Here is a 27,008-nt window from a genome sequence, read left to right as displayed (position 1 = left end):
AGATTGCTGGTTGTTGTCAGAATTCATTTCCTTCTCACTTTTTCTACATGGCTCCCTTCATCTTTAGGTCAGCCGTGTCATGTCAAGTCTTTCTCCTACTTTGATTCCCTCTGACTTTCTCTCCTGCCTCTGCATTTCAAGGCTCATGCAATATGCTGCCCCCATCTGAATAATCCAGAATAATCTTCCTATTTTAAGGTCAATTCTCAATTACATGTGCAGAGTCCCTTTGCCATGTAAGGTAGCATATCCATGAGTGTAGTATTGATGGGGACAAGGGCAGGCTTCCCAAAGATATGCCACTCTGGAATGTAAATTATTTTGAGCTAAAAACAATCCAGGTCCAAAAGAACCTTTGAACTTCCCCCTTACTGCCTAAATGAAATTAAAATAGGGGGCCTGTGCCAGGAAGAAGCTGTCACCATAGTTACTATAGTAAAGTATTGGGCATTGTAGACAGGGAGGAACCTACCAAAGCCCATTTGATCAAAGTGCCTTATTGTCTTAGGATGGCCCAGCAAATATGTTTTTACCAAACATTAACTACTTTTGTTCTTCCTGTGAATAACCTTACTTCCCCTTGAAGCCTCAGACCCCCACCTTCTTCTCCTTAGTCCAGAGTATATATATACCTTACCTTGCCTTGCTGACTTTGGAATACTTCATACTTACATGGATTCCCTTTGCACATGTAATACATTTGGTTTTCTCCTGTTAATCTGCCTTATGCTATTTTACTTGCCAGCCAAAGGAACTAATAGGGGAAAGAGGAGAAATTTCCCCTCCCCCACCATCTCTTATCCTATTCTTAGTCCTAGGGCTCAGGGCATGGTATCTTCTTGGGGGCCATAATTCTGCCTAGCACAGAGGTCTTGCATTACCCACTTCCAGGCTTACTAAGAGCAAAAACAGAGGGATTATTAGCTCTTAACAGGAAAATGGGAACCTAATCCTGAGACAGTAGAAAAGGAAATGAGGATAAATATAGGATATGTAGAATTTTATAGATAGGGAATTGGAAAATTGAACAAATTCAAGCTTGAAGGCCTAAAATTCCTTTGGGACAGAGTGACTTGTTGAGAAGGAAAGGTCAGAGGTGGTATGTGCATAGGAAGCTCTATAGCTGATGAGGTTTAAAATCACTTTTGTAGGTAATGGGAGAAAGAGCAAGCACCTGAGGGAGCAGCTAAAGTTGGAGGCCATAGAATTGATATCAGCATAAATCTACAAGTCACTGATGTCTTCTAGCCATTTTTACCTGAATACAAAAAATGAAGATAGATAATTGGATTGTTCCAAGGTAGGGGCTGAGGCGGTTAGCATGGTGGAGGCAATGAAAGAAAAAGACATCAGGGACACTGGGTGAAATGGAAAAAAGAATAATCGAATGAAAGAACCCTGGAAGCTACACTAGAAAGTCTATAAGAAAGGTTATTTGAGGGATGAGTGTCACAATATATTTGAAGAATACATGTGGTGAAAGTAAAGGAAAAAAAGAGTTGAAAAGATAAAGATTTTAGCCATAAGTAAATATATGAGTTTAAAATTTAAGAGGTGGTGCAGTTCCAAGTGATGAGGTGGCGTTTATATATCTATGGAAATGAGTTTAAAGGGTTCTGGGATCCAAAAATGTTTAGGTTAGGTTAGGCAATTGGGAGGGTTGTTCTTCTGAATTTGGAAGTTAACAGTGATAACGGCAGAAGCTGGATAAAGAAAAGCTTTATATATCAGGATATGAGGACCACAGGGAATGAAGAGGGTAGTCAAGAAGGTCAATTGATGACAAAAATAAGGACAAGAAGAAGATGATGTAATTGGATAACTGCCTTAGGTGCCAGATCTTCCAAGCTAAATGATACTCTACTTCAAAATGTACACGATGCTGTTCTGCCCTGAGCAGTGTCATCACTTTTTTCGAGTAGGGACAAGAATATTTGGGGAAACTTATGACCAGCTTTTACCTGATATAGAAATTCTTTCATTTTAAAGTCTCTTTTTAATTCCTTCTTAAACACTCCTATGGGTATTTTATCAATTTCCTAAACTAGAGCTTTATGGTTCCCCTTTCTTCATTCATTTTTCCTCATTCCAGAGCAGGATCAGGAAGTTATATTCTCAGTAATGACTTCACTAGTTATTGAGATTCACCAGAATACTTTTAGGTGAAGTGTTTGATACGTTAATGAAGAATCAAATGGCAGAAAAAGAATTGAGAAACTTCTGAAGTCTCTAGACAGATTTTACTTTTTTGAGTCACAGCTCTTTTCTGCACATTGATAATCTTTATTTGAAAACATTTATAATAAAACTCAGTAATGCCTTTTAGGATACATTATTGACATAACCAGAACATTGCCTTATTCCTGTGTACTCTCAAGGATAATATCTGTGCAGCAGCTTACAAGAGAAGATAATTCAGTTAATACACATTAGGAAGCTCACTTGACTCTGTATCCTCTACAGATTAATGATGGCCAGACATTCAATTTGCTGTAATAAAACTAAGCTGCTTAAATTTTCTTTAACATTGATTTGTGCTAGACTTACATTTTGATATACCAGACTACTAGCTTTCATTCTCTTTTCCAAAATATATATTTTCTATTAAATTATAAAAAAAATTATTTCCAAAATCTTTCTCTCTCTCTCTCTCTCTCTCTCTCTCACACACACACACACACACACACACACACACACACAAAGTATACATTAAGGAAAATGTTTTTAAATTTTGGAGGAGAAAAATATATTTTTCATACTTAAAAAGATATTATATAAAGTACCTCAGTAAATAGCTTTAAATTTACTTATCGCTAGGAAAAGACAAATGCTTTCTTCTTATTTTACACTCCTTTCTAGTACAGACTACTTTTTTTAAACAATAGCATTTTAAAATGTAAATGAAATAACCAGTTATAATGATCTTTAAGTATTTCTAGATAAGCCTTAAACATACGTATTCACAGTTTGGTCACTTAAAATATAACCAGGATAAAACTGGCTGATAAGCTTCAATCTAATATCAGAAGAAAAAAAAAAAACAAAACTGTGAAAGACACACAAGGGTAAAAAAGGGTAAAAAAAAATTACTGGGGGTCCTGTCTGGTGTACCCTTTAGAATTATCTGTGTCTTTTCATCTCTTTGAGCTATTTTACAACTCTATAAGCTGAGGAAGAGGATGACCAAACCTCTAGAAACTTGATGGAGAAGACAGGTGACAGATCGGTATGACAACCTTACCCTTGTTTACTGTGCTTTTCCTGGTAACCTCTCATAATTGGTTCTCCGTCCTCAACACCTCCTTTTGTCTTTAGCTGAAGATTGTATTTAAGGTGATGGCTTCAGCTACTTGGGGGAGTTACTCAGTTTTCCCGGGTCCCTCCCACGTGTAGATGTTATTAAACTTTTGTTTGATTTTCTCCTGTTAATCTGTCTCACATCCATTTAGTTCTTAAACCAGCCAGGAGAACCTAGAAGGCAGAGGAAAATTTTTTCCTCCCCAACAATGTAAAAGCTTCTATTATATCAAAACTGTACCTACCTAATTTCCTTCATTTGTTTAAGTAAATCCTTTTGATATTTTTCAGTTGCCAGTTTTTGCTGAACAATTAGGCTCTTCTCTTTTAAGACAGCCTGCTTCTTCTCCAATCTGTCAATTTTAGTCATTTCTTTGGTCAAAAGAGCGCGCTCATTATTTAAGTTTTGAATTAATAAACGGTCTTTAGCCTTTTGTTTTTTTTCTTCCAGAAACAGGACTCTCCTCTCTTTAACTTTCTCAAGGTAGTTGGATCTGTCCTGCCAAAGTCGTTGTAAACCATTCTGAATGGTCTTATTATCTCTTGCAGTTAGTTTATGTGTAGCATATATTTTCTTATTTAAATTTTCTTGAATAGTTAATCTAACTCGTTCTTGGGCCACTTGTGCCACGCTTACAGCTGTTACTTTATTTTTATAGCTTGCCTGCTTCTTTTGTTCTGAGCAATATTTATCAATATCATAAAGTGCTTGGAGTTTCATACCAGTTCTTTGTGTTGTAAAAAACTCTCTTCTTACACTCTTCTCCAACAGCATGTCTTTTATTTTAATTACTGGTTTTTGATGAGTGGTAGAAAGTGGCTCGGTATACACAGGAAAATAATCTTGTTCTTTTGCTTTCAATAATGCAGCATACCTCAGTGAATCTGAAGTATGTACTGGTAGTTTGAACATTGATATCCTAAAATTGACATCCAATTCTTCATCCTCAATTTTATCTTCAGACGCTTTCTGACCTACATCACACAGCAGACAAATACAATCCATTAAACAAGTGTTAAGCACAGTTTATTTTCTGTCCCAGTTGTTTTGAAAGCCACATTAATAAAATTGACAAGAACTTGTTATTTACTTTATTAAGGGGCATTTTCCCCAACTGATATTCCTTTTCAATTTGTGATTTAATCATGATTTTTGGAGAGAAAAATCACTATTGGAATATTTTAACAAAGAAATGCACTGATTCCTATATTTCCTTTATTATCTCTCACAATTATTTAACTTGCACTGACTTAATAGCAGCATTTTACCTTATACTTATTACTTAATCATACATATTATTTTTACATATAGTTATTATTACCTCATATTTGCAAGGGACTTTGTAATTCATTTTACCTTATTTTTCTTAACTCTGGTGGAAACTAACAGCTGCCTTAAAAGTTGCTTTTCCCTTCACTGGATACTCAAAGAAATGAAATCTCTCAGCCTCCTTTGCTATTATGTGTGGCTGTGAGACTAAGTCTTCTCTAGGACATTGTCAGCAAAAGTTATATGTGTCATTTCTGGTCCAAGGCTATTAAGAAACAAATGTGCTTCCTCTATATTTTCTTTCTTCTTCTGACCCGCTGCACAGAGATTAGGATAAAGTGCTAGAAGATGGTAGATCTACAAGGTAGAAGGACTCTGGCTCCCTGAATCCCTGCTTGAAAAAGTACTCACTGACCAGGATTATCCAACTTGGACTCTTATGGAAGCCAGAAATAAAAGGTAATTATATTTGATCAATATATGTTTCTGGGTTTATTTGTTATCAGAGCCAAGCTATCCAATATAAAAACCTGAATCACATTGTTGTTCATTATTTATTTTCTGACAAACCAGATGATGAATTTAGGACCAGGTGGCAAATACAGGTAAAAAAAGAATGCTTATTAATCTTCAGAAAAGATGTTTCCCGTGTTTGACTGATTCCCTCTCTCTATTGAAATTGAATCTCTGCTAACTCTAGTCTATGAGGGTTTCATCTTTTCTAATCTTTTAATCTTCTAATAGAAGACTCTCTTAAAGTTTTTATATGTCATAATGACAAATCTGATGGTGGAACATTTATGGAAATTAAGGTGGCCATGAAGAAAGGCAGAACCTGTGGGCTAGTCAGGCAGTAGGAAAGAAGTGAACAGGTAGGATTTTCACTTGAGGCCACAGGAATAATAACATTAGAAAAGGAAGCAGAGCCTAGAGCAAAGTAGAAAAATAAGGCTAGCAAGTGAAAGCCAAGGTGTCCAAAAATAAGCATTAAGAGTTTGAATCCAAAGCAAGGCACTAGAGACTCAGAGGAATGAAAGCCAGAATTTCAAGTCTAGAGTAAACAGGGTGTGGTCTGGAACAACTACCTAGAAAATGTACTCTTATGGGTAAATTTAATTTTATGTGTAAACCTTGACATGGGAAACCTGACCAAGAATGAAAGATCAGGGATAGAAAACACAACACTAAAATGTTCCTAAAGGTTCTGGTTTGTGTGGAGTGAGGGAGTTTTCCCATACCACCAAACGACGCTCTGACACAAGCTGGGTGTCCTACAATTCAACCTAATTCTGATACTACCTACCTGGAGATAGGATCAGATCCCACAGGTTAAGAGCTCAGTCCTACCATCCTGCCCTCCCCCTTCTCTCTTTGGATGCTAATTGCAAGTCTGAGATAGGAGGGAAGGGGGCAGGGCACAACCTTTAAAAGAATGCCACAGTACTTGAGGATACACAAAAACTGGTTAGAACCAAGATGGCTTAAGACTGAACTTCCAGTAGATCTTGAGCCTCAGTATACGCTCACTGTAATACATCAGCATGCTAAATGACACTCCCACAGGTGCCATGACAGTTCCTAGGCTGACCATAAAAGGCCAAAAAGTGGGCAGTGGCCTAATTCTTGGAAATCGCTGCCCCTTCCCCAAATTAGTTGGAATAATCCTCCCACTTGTTAGCCTATGAAATTACCCAGCCCATAAAGCTAACAACCCTATATCCTGGGGCCTCTTGCCTTCTGAGACAGCCCACACTCTGTCTATGGAGTGTATATCTCCCTGAATAATTCTGCTTTCACTCTATTTCTGCTCGCTCTTGAATGCTTTCCTGTGCAAAGCCAAGGAACCTCACTTGGTGGTCTGCCCCAAGGACTTGCCCAAGACCTGGGATGTGACCATTCTCTTGCACCCCATTTCCTGCAACAAGTCCATCTTATCATGTGTGCTTCTGACCAACCAGCTATAGATTGGAGGTTCCAACAACCCTCTCCTTGGTATCAATTAATTTGCTAGAGCAGCTCACAGAACTCAGACAAACATTTAAGTGAGTAAATTACTGGTTTGTTATAAAAGGATATAACTCAGGAACAACCAGAGGGAAGAGATGCATAGGGCAAGGGACTGGAAAAGGGTGAGAAGCTTCCGTGCTCTCTCTCTAAGCACATCACTCTCCCTGAAACTCCATGTGTTCACCAATCTGGAAGCTCTCTGCACCCAGTCCTTTGGAGTTTTATGGAGGCTTCATTACGCAGGTGTGATTGATCAAATCACTGGCCTTTGACAACTGAACTCAATCCAGCTACTCTTCCCTCCCCAGAGGTCAGGTTTGGGATTGAAAGTTCTAACCCTCTAATCATGTGGTTGATTCCCCTGGAAACCAGCCCCCATCCTTAGATGAGTTCCAAAAGTCACCTCACTAGCATAACAAAAGACGTCTTTGTTGCTCTGCTTTCATCACTTAGGAAGTGTCAGGAGCTCTATGCCAGAACAGGGGACAAAGACCAAATATATCTTTCTTGTTATAAGTCACAACATCACAGTTACCAATATATATATATGTTTGTCCCTTAATAGTTCAATGTAAGTAAGTCTTGCCTCCTTGGTGAAACTGGAGGCTCTTTGAAGATAGAAGCTGTACTTCATTGTGTATACTAACTATAATTACTTTTTGGCTAATGATTGACATTTTTCTCAGTGGTTGGTTGAACATAATCCCATTAGTACTTTTAAAAACCTCCCAGTTTCCTTCTCTGCTTCAAGATATCACTCACTGCTATACAATTCATCTTTTAAAACTAGGACTCTAATCATGTCATGCCTTCTACCCAGACAAAGGAAAACAAAACCTTCATGGTCCTTTACAGTTAAGCTTAGGATCCTATATTATAGGAGAAGAGCTCCATTTTTTTCCCCCCATACATCTGCCACATCTTTCTATCTTTGGGCTTTTGCTTATGTTATTTAATGTTTTGTCCAGTATGTTGTTTTCCCTATTTACGTAAGTTCAAATTCTATGCATTTTTCAAGGTCTCTTCACATGTCACTTTTCTTTATTCTTTAAATAAGAGTGGGTAGTTTTTAAATTCTCATATCACTTCCTTCCTTATAGAATTTACCACACATTTCATTTATATTAAAGCTCTATGTAGTAATTCTTTGCCATAGTAGCAAGCTAGATATAATTTCCTTAGTGGTAGGGACTGTACTTTTTTTTTTTTCATCCTCCATTCTTAGTATTTTGCAGAGAGTAGGGTTTTCTTTTTAGGGGGGTAGTGGGCTTAACTAAATAGTAAATGCCAATAAATATATTTGTTGGATGGATGAGTAGATGAATGGATGAGTGAATCTGTTGCTCAAGATCAATGTCCTTTGCATAGTGGTGAAAGCCTAAAATCTGGAGACAATTTGGCTGGATTTGAATCTAGTTCTACTATTTACTAAGTGTAGGCAAGTTATTCAATTCTCTGGGCTTCAGTCTGATAACTGTGGATGATAATACCCAATTTATAGGGTTCTAACAGGATTAAGTGAATTAATAAAATGAAAAAAGCCTGATAAAGTGTAATATATAATTATTAGAGCAGGGCCTGACAAAGAGTAAGAACAATATGTTATTGTTTTTTTCATTATATTTGATATGGAAAACAAGGAGTTTATCTTATCTCTTTAATTCCATCAATGGCATAGCATTCAAATAGCCACATAATTTAGTAATGAGTGGGGAAAATACAGCAAAGCATTTTATCACACCCCTCAACATCCACTGGACAGTTAACACAGAACATACAGGAAAGCCTTCTTTGTATGTATATTTTGTTTCAGGACTTTATAATTCATCTCATTCATTACGGTAAAAACAGAAGTCAAGTGATGGAAATGTTCTCATATTTCCATAACCAAATTTATAAACTTGTCTGTACATTCATGCATCTTCTTCTACCCTGATACAATGAAGGAAGCATCCCTTCTTTCAGCAGAGGCCAAATTCTTTACATGTGCTTTGGTCCCATTCCCCTTTAGCTTCGCTTCTGCGATTATCTTAATTCTCTCCTTTATCATCCCCTCACTACTGGATCATTCACAGCCATGTTTAAACTACCATTACCACCTCTACCACCACCAATGCAAGAACAACACCACTCCCCTGACCCTCATTGCCCTCTAGCTACTGTTCCATTTTTCCTGTTTGATTTCAGATTGTCTCCCTGTACTATGTCCTTTTATTCACCTTTTATTAATTTTTCAATTTATCAATTTTTTATTTATATATGGATTTCAACTCTACTGTACTCACCCACCTGTTGAAACTCTCCCTAACAAAAGCTTCTATGGTGATAAATACAAGGGACACTTTTTTTCTGTTCTAATCTTTCTTGAACTCTCAATGGCATTTAACACAGCTGATCATTTCTCCTCCTTGAAATCTTTCTTTTTTCATATTTTCTGATTTCCAGATTCTCTAAAGCTCTCCTGATATCCTGAAGATATCTCTTTTTTTTTCCCCTATGTTGTTTAAAGCTCTCCTGATTTTTCTTCCAGCTTTCTGATGACTTCTTCTTAGTTTTGTTTTCAGACTCTTTCTTTTCACCAAATTTCTGGAGTTGTTGAGGACTTGATACTAGGTCCCCTTCCCATCTCTATTTTCTCTTCTGAAGTGAATCACATTCATGGCTTTAAATATCAATCTCTATGCTGATAACTCTCAAATTTATCATTTCCACTTGGAAGTCTTATAGGTATTTTTCAAACTTGGCACATTCAAAACACATTCAAAAGATCTCAGTTGCTACCAATAATTAATTCCCTCTAAAATCAGCCCTTTATCTCAACAAATAACACCTAATAGTTTATTCATATTATCGATCAGTCTTGTAGAGTTTACCTCAAAAACATAGCTCAGATTAATTGATTCTGTTCTTCCATTTCCTTGCTATCACCCTAATTCAGGTTTCTATCAACTCTTACTTTGGCTATTTGCAATGTCTACTTAAGTAGTCTCTGCGTTTCCCAACACACAATTTCCCACACAGTGATGAAGCCACAATAATCTCTTGAAATTGTGTCTTTAAAGATCTATGGCTTCCATATGCCTTCATGATAAAATTCAAATTACTTGTCATGGCCTATAAAGCCTTGCATGCTTTTATACTTGTTTACTTACCTAATATAATCTTCCAACTACAATTTATCATTTACTTTAATATTGATTACCTCATAAGAAAGATATTACTGATCACCAATCATAACAATACAGTTAATATTTACTGAATGATTGCTACATGTCAAATTGTTCTGAGTCCTTTAAACAAATTATCTCATTTAGTCCTCTTACCAATCTTATGAGGTAAGTACTGTACTATTTTTATCCCCATTTTCAGATAAAGGAACTGAGGCTTAAGGAAGCAGTCAACTGTTGAAGTAAGATCCTAACATCTAGCTAACATCTGGCAAAAAACAAAACAAAACAAAACAAAACAATCCTGAGGACTCTGGAGAATGTTCAAAAGCAAGTAGTTTTTAAGAGTGTGTTTAAAAAAAGTCAACATTCTTATAACAGAATCCAGAGAATTATGTAACATTTGCAATGCCAACAATATAACCCAAAACACATACTATTAATGAAAATTTTTTCATGAAAGATAGCACTTCATATAAAATACACAACTCATGCAACCACATATGCCATTTAGGCTCCTCCTTTCTGTAGTCTCTGTGAAGTGGTACAATATTAAGTAGATTATGCTAAATTGAGGATTTATATTATAATCCCTAGAGAAAATAAATATATAATGTGAAGAGGTTCAATGAAAAATCCAACAGATAAATTAAAATGGATTATAAAATGTATTTGAATAATCAAAAAAACAGGAAAAAAAGAAACAGAGAAACAAAAACTGAAGACATTTACAAACCAGAGCAGAAAACAAGTAAAATGGTCCTGATCTAATAAGATTAATGTCCTTAAAAGAAGAGATACCAGACAGCTTACTTTCTCCACCTCTCCATGCACACAGACTAAAATGGCCACATGAGCACACAGCAAGATGTCTGGCATGTACAAGCCAGAATGAGAGGCCTCCCTAAAAATGACCATGCTAGTACCCTGATCTTGGATTTCCAGCCTCCAGAACTGTGAGAAAATAAATTTCTGTTGTTTAAGCTCCCCATTCTGTAGCATTTTATTATTGAAGCCCAAGAAGACCAATACAAAAGGAGTACTCTCTCTTCTGAATTTCTAAGCACAGTTCCCCAGCTGGTGTGATGTGGCATACTAGTGAGCTGTTAATGAATAACGGAGTGCCCAGAGACACTGATCACCCTTGTGGAGAGTGGAGTTACTACAGCCTCTAGGCACCCCTTTGCCATAAATTTTATCTAGAGCCTTTGGAGTCAAGTGTGATCTGACGTTACTCTACAGTCATGGCAATAGAACGGGGCTCAGGAGGCTTTCTATCACTTGAAAATGTACTTGAGCAGTGAGTTACTGTGTGTGGTGCTATTTACTATCGACAAGAGACTCATGAAATAGGTGCTTAATATTGCACATAGCCCAAGGTGCGGCTGATCTGGGGTAGTGGCTCTCAAATCCAGACTATAGTCATCCCTCCGTATCCACAATGGGTTGATGCTCATGTCCCTTACGTAAAACGGTGTAGTATTTGCATATAACCTATGCACGTACTCCTGAATCATCTATAGATTACTTAAAATACCTAACACAAGGTAAATGCTTTGTAAATAGTTGCCTGTGAGTAGCAAATTCAAATTTTGGTTTTTCAAACTTTCTGGAAATTTTTTTCTGAATATCTTAGATCGAGTTGGTTAAATCTGTAGATGTGGAACTGTCAGATATGGAGGGCTGACTATACACATATATCAGATACTTCAATCCATTTTTGGTTGATAAACATTTTTAATGACATACTTCCTAGAAGCAGAATGGCTTTTCTTCTGTAAATTAGAGTTTCATCATGATTTTGAAATATAGGATGATATAAAAATTCAATTAGATTTGAAGTCCATTCACATTTTCACACACATACAATCAAGGTTATACTTGTCAATGAAAGAAATGGGAAAATAAATTCTTGCACAGAATCTTTCAACTATTGGAAATGTCTGAGTGACTGTAAAAAGTTTTATATTTTTATCAGTTATTCAGCCTAAATTACTTGTTATTGGAGACGATGAAGACTTAAAAATGATTATAATTAAAACTTGGTATATTAAATACCTATTGCTACTTAACGAATTACTCTAAAACATAAAGGCTTTAAAACAATAAACTTTTATTATTTCAGTTTCTTTAGGGTAAAAATGCAAGAGTAGCCTAGCTGGGTGGCTGAGGCTCAGAGTTTCCCAATGATATTATAATTAAGATGTCAGCCAGGGTTGCAGGCATCCAAAGGCTTGACTGCAGTTGGAGGATTCCATTCCAAGTCTGCTCGTTCACCTGACTAATGACAAAGGTCTAAATTTCTTACTGGCTGTTGGTTGAAGGCCTCAGTTCCTTGCTGTGGGTCTTTCAAAATAACTACTTGGTATACATATGTGTTCTTCTGACATGGCAGCTGACTTTCCCCCGATCAAGTGATCTAACAGAGAGCCCAGAGCAGGACAAAATATCTTCTGTGATGAGTCTTGTGAGTCACATATCATCTCTTTTGCCATATTCTATTCTTTATATTTAAGTCCCTAAGTCCACCCCACAAGGGAAGGAGAATTAGGCTCCACTTTTTGAAGGGAAGAGTATCAGTGGATTTGTGGACATATTTTAAAAATCACTGCATCTTGTGTAAATATTTTATGTTCATGGAATTCAAGCTCAAGTCCAACAATGAGATGGTTTTAAAGACATTATTTATAAGTTTTATATAAACTCAAAATTTGATATCTAATATTTTATATTCTATTTTTATTACTGTAATTAGATAATATAAACAATAAATTTTCTACTAATTACAAACTCTCTCTCATTTTAACCTAGCACACTTTACAAATATTATTATTATTGATTTGTGCCATAACTGGAAGCACTGTCTTATAGCAGTGGGACAAAATCCACTCAGATAGTTCATAAAGAATTCTGCTTGTGCTATAGCTGCGCATCTTAACTCTTTCAGTAAGTTTTAGTTCTTAAAGGATAGGGGATATGTTATATATATCTTTATATCCTCTACTACAGTTAGCATAGTGTTCTGCACTTTTGGTATACAATTTAAAAAATTCAACTATTTATTAAATATAAGTATTAAATACAAAACTAGAATTTAAAAAAATACATGTGAAATGACTTTTAAATGTATTAATTTTTCTCAGAGACAGTTTGTGTTTTATAAGGAAGTCAAGAGTTCCACTACAAGATTTAAGTATAGCAGAGGGATGACCAATTTGAATTATCTGATATGTACTTTCCTCATCACGTTAACTTATTCTTTCTTTTCCATTTTTCCCTTCTACTGACACCTTTTTTCCACTTAACAGCATTTTTGCTTCACCTGTGTATTACCTGACAATGGCATCAAGGTTCTTTATTAGATCCAGCTGACAGCATTAAGAGCCAAACAGTGACTATAATAATCCAGGAGGTTGCAAAGTGAACTTTCCATACAAGCAAGTATAAGGTCTACATGTATAACAGCTTTGTATTGGTGACATTTTCCCTGCTTCTTTTATATTATTACAAGACAAAAATAATAATCACAAAAGTCACTTATATACAAGTTCAAATCTGTGAGGCAGATTGGTGATCTGAGCAGCTTCTATATAACCTGGAGTGACTTGATATCCAGTAAGAACTTGTCAGTAACAATAGGCCCCAAAATGGCATTCTTTTTTGTGAATTAGGGAATTGACAATAAATATAATCCAAATGAAAAGGCCTGAAGGTCACCTATCTAATATATATAAGGCAAGCAATACTATAAGGGGCAACATCTTTGAATATGAAGGGCATTGACATAAAATATTGCAAACAAACTGTCAAAACACAGTTCAAATAGAAAAGGAAAAACATGACATGAGGAAGTTTTGGTACTGCATCTCTGACCCAAACTTACCATAGGAAAATGCCTAGAGATAGATTGTTGCATATTTCCTAAACATTGCTTGACACTGTTATGGAGTTAATCCTTTACCTAAACTGCTGAGTCACATAAGAAAATAATTTATATAACTCTATTTAACGCTCCTCCTTTGTATAGCAATTTTTTTCAGAAAAAAAATTAGAACTGGCTACTTGAATTACAGGCTTAAAAATGACAATTACTTGGCCATTGATTTAAAGAACTGTCATAAGATTGAAGAAAATAAGGTATTAACATAGTTTCTAGTTGCACACTTAACCTGAAAGACAAGAGCAGGGTATCAGAATCATGACTGGGTACACACATAGGTGTTCTCAGAAACCCCTGGTTGAATTTTTAAATGACAAGAAGCTCTTTAATACTCACCATTAAATTATTATTTATGCTTCCTCCATATAAAAAGAGATGTTTAACAAATTGTAACTATTAAGCAAATAACATGAAAATCTGAAACCCAGGCAAAATTCATGCTAGGTTTTTTTTTTTTCTTTAATGCTGCTACAAAAAATGGAAAGGAATCTGTCCATTAAGCAATCCTTTAATAAAATTATGGAGTCACATTTGGATGTCATGCCTGCCAATGATTTCTGTTCCAAAATAAGTAGTAAAATGGCCTAAAGACCTTCACACTTAGAGAAACTCCATTGCAAGGAAGTCTTTTATATCTAACACATCACCCCACTTTAAAAAATAAAAAGCAAAAAACACTCAGGGTCCAAATATACTCAGAAGCTTTTCTGTTTCTTTGTTTTCTCTTTCTTTTGCTATTTCTTAAGCAGAAGGCTAAAAGGAGTGCACACACACACAAAATGGTGAAATGTTTAATACTGTTTTGGTAGATAATAGAGGGCATAAAGTAGCTCTCTGTCTTAGTGTCTTAAAATGTCTTAGTACTTATTTTAAAAGTACATAGTTTACCATGTTGCTTTTTAGCATTCTTTTCTTTCAACTTGAAGAACTCCCTTTAGCCATTTTCTTGTAAGGCAGGTCTAGGGGTAATAAACTCCCACAATTTTTCCTCTAATATCAGGAACAAAGTAAGGATGTCATCCTGTCCAAAATAGTACTGGAAGTTCTAGCCAGAGTAATTAGAGAAGAAAAAGAAATAAAAGGCATCTAAAATCAGAAAGGGAGAAGCAAAATTTTCCCTGTTTGCAGAAGACATGATTCTGTATCTAGAAAACTCTAAAGACCCCACCACCACACACACACAAATGATTAGAACTGAGTAATCCAGTAAAGTCACAGGATACAAAATCAACATACACAAATCAGTTTCATTTCTATACACTAATGACAAACTATGTGAAAAAGAAATTAATAAATCAGTCACATTTATAATAGCATTAAAACAATGAAATACTAAGAAATAGATTTAACAAAGCTGGTGAGAAATCTCTACACTGAAAACATTAAGACATTGATGAAAGAAAATGAAGACACAAATACACAGAAAGATATCTCATGCTCAAGGACCAGAAGAATATTGTTAAAATGTCCATACTACACAAAGCAATCTACAAATTCAGTTCAATCCCTATCAAAATCCTAATGGCATAGTTTACAGAAATAGAAAAAGAACAATTCTACAATTGATATGAAAGCACAAAAGACCACAAATTGCCAAATCAACCTTGAGAAAGAACATAGCTAGAAGCATCACACTCCATGATTTCAAAATATATTACAAAGCTACAGTAATAAAAACACTAGCGCACTGGCAGAAAGACTTTTAACAAATGGAGAATAGAATAGAGCCCAGAAATAAATCTGTGTATATACAGTCAACTGTTCTTTAACAAAGGTGCCAAGAATATACTAGGGAGAAAGGATAGTCTCTTAAATAAACCGTGTAGGGAAAACTGGATCTCTACATGCAAAAGAATAAAATTGAAATCTTATCTCATATTAAACACAAAAAATCACTCAAAACAGACTAAAGACTTAAATATAGGACGTGAAACACTAAAACTCCTAGAAGAAAATATAGGAGAAATGTCATGACATCAGTCTTGACAATGATTTAATGGATATGACACCAAAAGCACAGGCAACAAAAGCAAAAATAGAAAAATGAGATTACATCAAACTAAAAAGCTTCTGCACAACAAAGCAAACAATCAACAGAGTAAAAAGGCAACCTATGGAATGGGAAAAAATATTTGCAAATTATATGTCTGATACAGGTTTAATCTCCAAAATAAATAAGAAACTCCTAAAACTCAATAGTAAAAAAAATTAATATTACAATTTTTAAAATAGACTAAAGACATGAATAGATATTTCTCCAAAGAAGATATACAAAATGGCCAACAGACATATTAAAAAATGTTTGGAGGGGGAGGGATAAATTGGGAGATTAGGACTGACATATACACACTACTATATATAAAATAGATAACTAATAAGTACCTGCTGTATAGCACAGGGAACTCTTCACAATACTCTGTAATGACCTATATGGAAAAGAATCTAAAAAAGAGTGGATATATGTATAACTGATTCACTTTGCTGTGCAGCAGAAACTAACACTACATTGTAAATCGACTATACTCCAATAAAAATTTTTTTAAAAAAAGCACGTAGGGGGTAGTGAAAGGCCAAAAAAAATAAATAAATAAGGTTCAATGTCACTAGTCATCAGGAAAATGTAAGTCAAAACCACAATGAGATATTACCTCATACCTGTCAGGGTCAAAAAAACAAAAGACAAGTGTTGGTAAGGATATGGAGAAATTGGAACCCTTGCACACTGTTGGTGGCAATGCAGCCACTATGGAAAACAGTATGGAGGTTCCTAAAAAATTCAAAATAGAACTACCCCATATGATCCAGAAATCCAATTTCTGGGTATTTGCCAGAAAGAACTGAAATCAAGATCTTGAAGAAATATTAGCACTCCTATTTCATTGCAGCATTATTCACAATAACCAAAATGTGGAAACAAATGTCTGTAACAGATGAATGGATAAAGAAAATGTGACATATACATAGAATAGAATATAAAATATACTCAGCCTTAAAAAAAAAAGGAAATTCTGCAATATGGGACAACATAAATGAGCCTTGAGGACATTATTCTAACTGAAATAAGCCAGTCACAGAAAGACATATACTGCATGATTCCATTTATATGAGGTATCTAAAAGAGTCAAATTCATAGAATCAAGTGGAATGCTGTTGCCAAGGGCTGGGGAGAAGGAAATGGGGAGTTACTAATCAACTGGCATAAAGTTTCAGTTAAACAAGATGAATAAGCTCTAGAGGTCTGCTTTTCAACATGGTATCAGTAGTCAACATACTGTATTGTACACTTAAAATTTGTTAAGAGGGTAGATTTCATGTTAAGAGTTCTTACCAGAACAAAATAATTCTTTTTATAAAAGTACAGAGTTAGGCCTAATCCACAAAATGCACCTCCCCACTTTGAATTTAACTAGTGTCTACAATGCAAACAATGATAGATGTATTTCCTCCTTGCTTTCACCCTTCTTTTATATTTTTCTTCAGTTTAAATATGCAGAGACCAAAAGATATTGTCAAGTTTCAGTGCAGCAATTAGAGTAGCCAGAACAGCTAGACCTTAAGTGTTATTTAAATAAGTCCCTTTAAGTAATTCTTAGGATATCAACCTCGAAATGACCCAATTTTATGATAAGATCCAATGATACAAGCTTCAAAGTATAAATCAACAAATAGAAATGTCAGAAACCTCATAGAATCTTCAGAGACTACATACAGTTCACTGTAATGTAGATATTTAGGATTTTTAATTGTTACTTGTGGTCATATTAGAGTTCATTTTTCTCTTTTTTCTCATTACTAAATTATTAATATCTATTTCATTTCTATTATAATTCATTCTGATATGTTAATTATTCTTTTATTTTAATTTCTTTTTGGATAATTTACCTAGTAAGTCCAAGACTCTGTGAGCATTTATCCAAGCTCACATCTCAACTCTCAATTTCAGTGTTTTATTAATGTAATATATACCAATTTCTTCCAATGGCAGCTACTTAAAATTACATATAGTCTCAATGAAGACCTTAATAGCTTCAAGCTTCCTAGAGTCATTTTGATTTATTCATCTATTTATCCATTCTTCCATCCATTCGTATTTCAGTAGCTTGAAAATTCAGTTGAAATTCAGGAACAGGTGTAAAATTTCTTATTCAAACTCCTTCCAGTTCTTAATTTTCCTAATTTTTCCTCTAAATTTTATCTTCCTTTTTAATTGTTTTCGAATTATTCGGTTTCTATGGATATTTTCAATCTTTCTTTAATAAAAAAGTTTTTTGCTGTTAAATGTAGCAATCAGATAACAAATATAATATACATGAAAAATGTATACTTAGCATTGAACATTTGCTATGTGTAAGACACTTTTGTAGACAAGGGAGGTGAGGCACTATGAAAGACACAGTCTTATGGAACTTCTAGTGGGAGAAGACAGATAAAATCATAAACAAGAAAATATCAAGGAATAAGTGCTCTGATGAAAATCAATCAGGTTAAAATGACAGCAAGTCTAGTAATTATATTAGATAGGCAAGAAAGATTTTTTAAAGGAAATTCAATTTTATCTCAAATCTGAAAGATAATAAGGAATATTCAGTGGGAAAATTTTGGGGAAAAGAGTATTCCAGGAGAAATGAGAAGCTACTGAAAAGATAATAGGCAGGAACACATGGTCTGTTAGGGATACAGAAAGAAAGCCATTTTTGCTAGACCTCAGTGAGCAAAAGGAGGGTGGTGTGAGATGTGGTCAGAGAAGTACGGCAGGAACCAGATTAAATGGGACATTGTAGGCCACAGGAAAAAAGTTTGGATATTATTCTGAGATTTAGAGCCGTTTAAGTAGGTGAGTGATATGATGTGTGATTTCACCATGAAGAAAATGGATGTGAACGTGGACCGCGAGAGTTAAAGGAGGGAAACTGTTTTAAAGGCTACCATAGAGGCCCAAACAAGATATGACGGCAGGTAGGGCTAGAGTGAAAGCAATGAAGTTGCACAGAAGAGGAAAGATTTAGGATATGCTTTAAAGGCAAAGCCAATAAGGCTTGATGACAAATCAGATCACAGAGGAGAGGGGAAAAAAATACAATCAAGGATGAATGCTAGCATTTTGGATTGAGGGACTGAATGGATGGCGATGCCATGTGCTGAGACAAGAAATACAGGAAAAAAATCAGATTTGATGACCTAGATTAAATATTCTTATACGCGTTAATCTTTTTGAAGTTCATAGCTTTCATACTCAAACACGAGCTAATGTTTCACTAATGGCGCATTTAAATTCTTTATCTAAAAAAATCATTTTTTGTTAATACAATGTCATTTAAAATATTTTATCCTAAAAATAAGAAGATCATTTTGAACTCATACTATTTGCTTCTGTTTACATGATTACTAATAATACTCAGGTAAAAATTGAGGAAAATGACACCTTTGTATACTTTTTATTTAAGAACACCTGGTAATTTTGAGGTACAGCTACAATTTCCACAAACTGAATTATTCAACGAAGGGCAACACAATTTGTTTAGATACAGTTTACCATATGAAAAATAAATATTTGATAAAAAGAAATTATCCTTATATTTGTACTTCATATTAACTTCTCTATTTAAGAGCAAAACAAGTAGACCACATTATAATCAATTTATTTTCAATTATCTCAACAGTTTTACTGTCACATGAACATTTAGCACTCACAGGAACACAGAAGCCAGTACCATTTGTGGTCAATGGAACTTATCTGGTTATTCTAAATGTATTATACATTTATGAGCCACCTGTGAAGAAACAAATGGTCTAAGACTTCAGTGTAGCTATGATATGAATGCTCAAAAATGGATTTGAAGCAGTTGATCTTTTCAACAAAGTGTCTGACATCTCAGCACAAGTAGATGGCCTTGTGTGGTAAATAGGCTTTGAGGCAGCTTTGAGTTCTGGTGAAGCAAAGAATAGGAAGGAAAGGAAAAATAAAGTAAATGTAAAGAAAAAAGCAGAGACAACTTCTGTCATGCACTGAGTTTTCCCTGATTAAGGCACATAAATGTCACTGAAATTACAGTGACAGTGGCCATTTTCTTCCAAGATGAATTTTCTTAGTAACAATACAAAAGTGTCTGAGTTCTTCCACTACCCCATCCCATTACATATACACACATAATGTGGTATAAATGGCCTAAGATATGATCCAAGATCATCATCATAATTGAAGGTTACAAAAAACTGTATATCTCACATGTAACAGAGTTATATTGGAAACTGACTGCAATAGGATAGAAAGTTAGAAAGATGCAGAGAAATTATCTTTCCACTTAATACCATTAATGTATTTCTGAAAACTAGACATTCTGTGTGAAACTACTATCCAGGAGCCTATTTGTCTATATTCTACATGGGAAAAATTGTAATGTATTACAAGTTAACCACAAAAACCTATAATTTCCAAAAACAATCCCTTGAAAGTGATAGCAGTACAATACATATTTATAAGCACCTTACATACTAATATGTAAAATACTTAAAATATTGTTACTTGATCATCAACTAATAAGGTTGCTTACAAATCGTTGTTTTGATTGCAATGTTGTTTCAATTGCTCCTGTTAATGACAGCAACATCTCAGATAAACATCACCATTGTTGACATCCGCATGTTTTAAAAATGTTTACCTGTGACTTTTTCAAGATATTTACTGAGATATATTTAATATACCATGAAAATTAACCATTAAACCATTAAAGTGTACCATACAATGATTCTAATATATTCAGAGTTCTGCAACCATCACCACAATCTAGATTTAGAATATTTTTATTATGCCAAAAAGAAATGCTACAACCATTAGAGTCACTCTCCAGCCCCCAGCCTCCACCACCTCACCACACCTAGGCAATGACTTATCTACCTTACATCCCTATAGATTTATATATACTGGACATTTATTACAAATGAGATCATAAATATGTGGTCTTTTGTGATGAGTTTCATTATTCCAAAGAACTCAATTGCAGCTTTATGATTTCTTTCCTTTTTAAGTTTGCCTTTTGTATAATTTTAGAAACTTCTACTTATCTGGTAATTTTAGATAGAACAAAATATTCAAAAAATTCCATGCCTAGCCATAAACAGTGAAAACCAAAATAAATTTCTCTCTGGGCAAATGTTGGCTCAGTATTAAGGTCAAACTTTCTATAGGTTCCTGAATTACTATGAATCAGTCTTTTGATGATTATATTATTTTCCTTTACCCAGGTTCACCATTTCTGTAAGCTTCTAAGGAACATGATGCCTCCGTCTATTTTTGCTCCAACAGCAGGATCTTAATTTGAAGATCTAAACTTCTCAACCTAATATCCTGTCAAATATGCGTTCAACTTGGACCACACTGACCACCCAGATCATACTAGTCCAACTCTACTGAAAAAATGGTTTGCCTCTTCCATTCTGTTGATTTTGGACCGTTGGACAGTAAGAATCACTGTTGGATAGTGATTAGGCGAATAAAACCAAGAATAAAATTAGCTGGATTTCTGAAATGCCATATCCTAGTATTTCAGAAAGTAACTTTAAGCAAGATATTTAACTTCCAAGGCCACAGTTTCTTCATCTATAAAATGGAAGAACAAAACTGCCTACTTTACAGATAAGCTGTGAGGATTGAGTGAAAAATGTTTGTCACATTGGAAAAATTTTTTAAATCTAGGTTTTATTATCTAAGCTATAAATTTCACTTTGAACTCTACAAATTCTCACTTCCTTGATGATGACAGACATTTCATTTACACAAAGGCCTTTTTTTCCACACTCCTAGATGTTGTCTCAGAATCTGTCTCAGAATCTCAGAAACAAAAACAGCACTGTAGGAAGAGCGCTGCAATTAATTAGAATACACTGTAAGCCAATACACATTTACCATCTTTATCTGAGATAATAAATTTTGATTAACCTTTTATTATACAATAATTACAAATCCTTTCTGGAGCTTTTCTCTCTTTATAATATACTTGAACTACACTTCTTAGCCTCAAATATCTGTCACACCTGACTATTTTCAAACAAAACAAAATTCTAGATTGTGTAAATCTTAAAACTGATATTAATCCAGATTTGCAATTAATTTTTAGTTTAAAGGTAATTGTTTATCCATTTATTTGTTCACTATTCTTTTTGATATTTTCAAATGACATGTTTATTGAGATATAATTCACATACCAAAGAATATATCTTTTTAAAGTATGCAATTACAGTAATCAAGACAGTGTGGTATTGAGGAAGAACAGAAAAATAGACCAATGGAACAGAAGGAAGAGCCTAGAAATAGACCCACATAAATATAGTAAACTAATCGTTAACAAAGAAACAAAGGCAATACAATGGAGCAAACTAGTCTTTTCAACAAGTGATGCTGGATCAACTAGACATCCACATGCAAAAAAATGAACCCAGACACAGATTTTATGGCCTTTACAAAAATCAACTCAAAATGGGTCATGGACCTAAACCTTAAGTAAGCTTAAAATTACTTTCTGAAATACTAGGATATGGCATTTCAGAAATCCAACTAATTCTGTTCCTGGTTGAATTCTTAGATGAAAATACAGAAGAAAACCTGGATTACCTTGGGTATAGCAATGGCTTTATAGATGCAGCATCAAAGGCACAATCCTTGAAAGGAAAAATTGATATACTGCACTTTATTAAAATTAAAAATTTCTGCTCTGAGAAAGATGACATCAATAGAATGAGAAGACAAGCCACAAACTTAGAGGAAACATTTGCAAAAGACATATCAGATAAAGGGCTAGTATCCAAGATATAGAAAGGGTTCCTAAAACTCAACAATAAGAAAACAAGCAATCTAATTAATAAAATTGGCAAAGATAAAAACAGACACCTCACCTGAGAAGATACATAGTTGGCAAATAAACATATGAAGATATTCAACAGCATATATCATTAAGGAATTGCAAATGAAAGCAACAAAGAGATATAGTACACTCTATTAGAACTGTGAAAATCCAAAACAATGACAATACCAAATGCTGGGGGGGTATATGGAGCAACAGGAAATCTCATTCATTGCTGGTAGAAATACAAAACGGTACAGCTACTTTGGAAGACAGTTTGGCAGGTTCTTACAAAACCAAACATTGTCTTACCATATGATCCAGTAATCATGATCTCTGGTATTTAACCAAATGAATTGAAAACTTATGTCCACATAAAAACCTGCACATGGATATTTATAGCAACTTTATTCGTAATTGACAAACTTGGAAGTAACCAAGATGCCTTTCATACGTGAATGGATAAGTAGACTAGGAACATATACACAATGCAGTATTATTCAGCACTAAAAATAAATGAGCAGTGCAGAAGATCTACAAGGATATAGAAGGCTTCACCAACACTATAAGACCTAACAGACCACCCAATGACAGAATACATATTCTTCTCAAGTGGCCACATTCTCCAGGATAGACCATATATTAGGCTATGGAACAACATCCAATGTGCAAAATGATTTTCTGAGATCATAATTGGTATTGTTTTAAAATTGTAGATCAAGTTGGAATAGTGGTAATATTGTGTCTCCCTATCTATGAAAACAGAATATCTCTCCAATTATTTAATTCTTTGATATTGTCCACCCTAGTTTTATAGTTTTCCTCACCAAGATACTGTATATAATATCTGCATGTAGATAGATAGATAGATAGATAAATTCAGATTTAGATTTTATCTATTTCACTTGGGGGGGGTTGCTAAGGTGAATAGTAAGTTTTTCTTTTCAAATTCCACTTCTTAATTGCTGGTATGTAGGAAATTGATAGAATTTGTACATTAACTTTTTACCATTTAACCTTGCTATAATCACTTAATAGTTCCAGGAGGGCCTTTAAGGAAAACATGTATGCATAGAAAATAATGTTATTTGCAAACAAAATTTTATTTCTTCTTCCTTAACATGTTTATATTTCATTTCCTTTTCTTGTATTACAGCATTAACTACAATTTCCAGAGTGATATAGAAATGCAATGATGAGAGGGAATATCCTTGCCTTGTTTCTGATCTTTGTAAGAAAAACTAAATGGCTGAATGCATATGACAACAAGACTCATATATACACTGCCTAGAGGAGACTCACTTCAGATCTAAAGGCACAAAGAGACTGAAAGTGAGGAGATGAATAAAGGTATTCCATGAAAATGGAAATCAAAAGAAAGCCAAGGTAGCAATACTTATACCAGACAAAACCGACAATAAAATAAAGACTGTTACGAGAGACAAAGAAGTACACTACATAATGAGCAAGGGATCAATCCAAGAAGATATAACAATTGTATATATATGTGCATCCAACATAGGAGCACCTAAATATATAAAGTAAATATAAATAGGCATAAAGGGATATATCAAGAGTAACACAATAATAGTAGGGGACTTAAACACCCCACTTATATCAATGGACAGATTTCCAGACAGAAAATCAATAAGGAAACACTGGCCTTAAATGATGCATTAGACCAACTGAACTTAATTGATATATATAGAACATTCCATCCAAAAGCAGCAGAATACACATTCTTTTCAAGTGCATACCATTCCAAAATCTATGGGATGCAGCAAAAACAGTTCTAAGAGGGAAGTTTAGAGCAATACAAGCTTACCTCAGGAAATAAGAAAAATCTCAAATAAACAACCTAATCTTACATCTAAAGGAATTAGAGAAAGAAGAACAAACAAAACTGAAAGTTAGCAGAAGGAAATAAATCATAAAGATCAGCACAGAAATAAATGAAATAGAGGTGAAGAACACAATAGAAAAGATCAATGAAACTAAAAGATAGTTCATTGAAAAGATAAACAAAATTGATTAACCTTTAACTAAACTCATCAAGAAAAAAGAGGGCCCAAACTGATAAAATCAGAAATGAAAATGGAGAAGTTACAACTGACCCAACAGAAATACAGAAGATCATAAGAGACAACTACAAGCACTACATGCCAATAAAATGGACAACCTGGAAGAAATGGACAAGTTCTTAGAAAGGTACAATCTTCCAAGACTTAACCAGGAAGAAATAGAAAATATGAACAGACCAATTACTAGTAATGAAATTGAATCAGTAATTAAAAAACTCCCAACAGACAAAAGTCCAGGACCAGGGGCTTCCCTGGTGGCGCAGTGGTTGAGAGTCCACCTGCCAATACAGGGGACATGGGCTCGTGTCCTGGTCCGGGAAGATCCCACATGCTGCAGAGTGGCTGCGCCCATGATCCATGGCCACTGAGCCTGTGCGTCCGGAGCCTGTGCTCCACAATGGGAGAGGCCACAACAGTGAGAGGCCTGTGTACCACACACACAAAAAAAGTCCAGGACCAGATGGCTTCACAGATGAACTGTACTAGACATTTAGAGAAGAGTTACACCGATCCTTCTCAAACTATTCCAAAAAATTTCAGAGGAAGGAACATTTCCAAACTCATTCTATGAGGTCAGCATCACCCTGATACCAAAACCAAACAAAGGTATTATGGAAAAAGAAAATTATAGGTCATTGTCACTCATAAACATAAATGTAAAAATTATCAACAAAAATACTAGCAAACTGGTGCTTGGTTCAAGATGGCGGAGTAGAAGGACATGTGCTCACTCCCTCTTGTGAGAGCACCGGAATCACCACTAACTGCTGAACAATTATCAATAGGAAGACACTGGAACTCACCGAAAAAGATAATGCACATCCAAAGACAAAGGAGAAACCACAATGAGATGGTAGGAGGGACACGATCACAATAAAATCAAATCCCATAACCGCTGGGTGGATGAATCACAAACTGGAGAACGATTATACCACAGAAGTCCACCCACTGGAGTGAAGGTTCTGAGCCCCACGTCAGGCTTCCTAACCTGGGGTTCTGGCAATATAGGAATGATCAGTATTGTGAAAATGACTGTAATACCCAAAGAAATCTACAGATTCAGTGCAATCCCTATCAAATTACCAATGGCCTTTTTTTAACAAAACTAGAAAAATAACCTTAAAATTTGTATGGAGACACAAAAGACCCCAAATAGCCAAAGCAATCTTGAGGGAAAAAAACGGAGCTGGAGGAATCAGACTCCCTGACTTCAGACTATACTACAAAGCTACAGTAATCAAGATAATATGGTACTGGCACAAAAACAGAAATACAGAACAATGGAACAGGATAGAAAGCCCAGAGATAAACCCATGCACCTATGGTCAACTAATCTATGACAAAGGAGGCAAGGATATACAATGGAGAAAAGACAGTCTCTTCACTAAGTGGTGCTGGGAAAACTGGACAGCTACATGTAAAAGAATGAAATTAGAACACTTACTAACACCATACACAAAAATAAACTCAAAATGGATTAAAGACCTAAATGTAAGACTGAACACTATAAAACTCTTAGAGGGAAACATAGGAATAACACACTTTGACATAAAGCACTGCAAGATCTTTTTTGACTCACCTCCTAGAGTAATGGAAATGAAAGCAAAAAAATATAAATGGGACCTAATGAAACTTAAAAGCTTTTGCACAGCAAAGGAAACTACAAACAAGACAAAAAGACAACCCTCAGAATGGAAGAAAATATTTGAAAATGAATCAACAGACAAAGGATTAATCTCCAAAATATATAAACAGGTCAGGTAGCTCAATATTAAAAACCAAACAACCCAATCCAAAAATGGGCAGAAGACCTAAATAGACATCTCTCCAAAGAAGACATACAGATGGCCAAGAGGCACATGAAAAGCTGCTCAGCATCACTAATTATTAGAGAAATGGAAATCAAACCACAATGAGGTATCACCTCATACCAGTTAGAATGGGCATCATCAGAAAATCCACAAACAACAAATGCTGGAGTGGGTGTGGAGGAAAGGGAACCCTCTTACACTGTTGCTGGGAATGTAAATTGATACAGCCACTATGGAGAACAGTATGGAGGTTCCTTAAAAAACTAAAAATAGAATTACCATATGACCCAGCAATCCCACTACTGGGCATGTGCCCAGAGAAAACCATAATTCAGCAAGGCACATGCACCCCAATGTTCACTGCAGCACTATTTTCAATAGCCAGGTCATGGAAGCAACCTAAATGTCCATCAACAGAGGAATGGATAAAAAAGATGTTGTACATATATACAATGGAATATTACTCAGCTATAAAAAGGAACGAAATTGGGTCATTTGTAGAGATGTGGATGGACCTAGAGACTGTCATACAGAGTGAAGTAAGTCAGAAAGAGAAAAACAAATATCGTATATTAACACATATATGTGGAACCTAGAA

The 27,008-nt window shown here is 34.9% G+C and overlaps 1 protein-coding gene across 1 annotated transcript in view; it reads right to left on the bottom strand.

The window, feature by feature from the left end:
- Positions 1-27,008, bottom strand: part of LRRIQ3 (leucine rich repeats and IQ motif containing 3) — a 232,589-nt gene that overhangs the window by 16,946 nt on the left and 188,635 nt on the right. Inside the window, exon 6 of the mRNA XM_089920929.1 lies at positions 3,543-4,272. Within this exon, the coding sequence (XP_089777055.1) occupies positions 3,543-4,272 (730 nt within the window). The remainder of the gene's footprint in view (positions 1-3,542; positions 4,273-27,008) is intronic.

This window comes from Delphinapterus leucas, chromosome 1 (assembly GCF_059928025.1).
Source record: "Delphinapterus leucas isolate spDelLeu-1000000601 "Yukka" chromosome 1, BTC_Dleu_Yukka2, whole genome shotgun sequence".
NCBI lineage: Eukaryota > Metazoa > Chordata > Mammalia > Artiodactyla > Monodontidae > Delphinapterus > Delphinapterus leucas.
The sequence above is the reverse complement of the archived record's forward strand: the minus strand, read 5'-3'. Positions and strand labels throughout refer to the sequence as shown.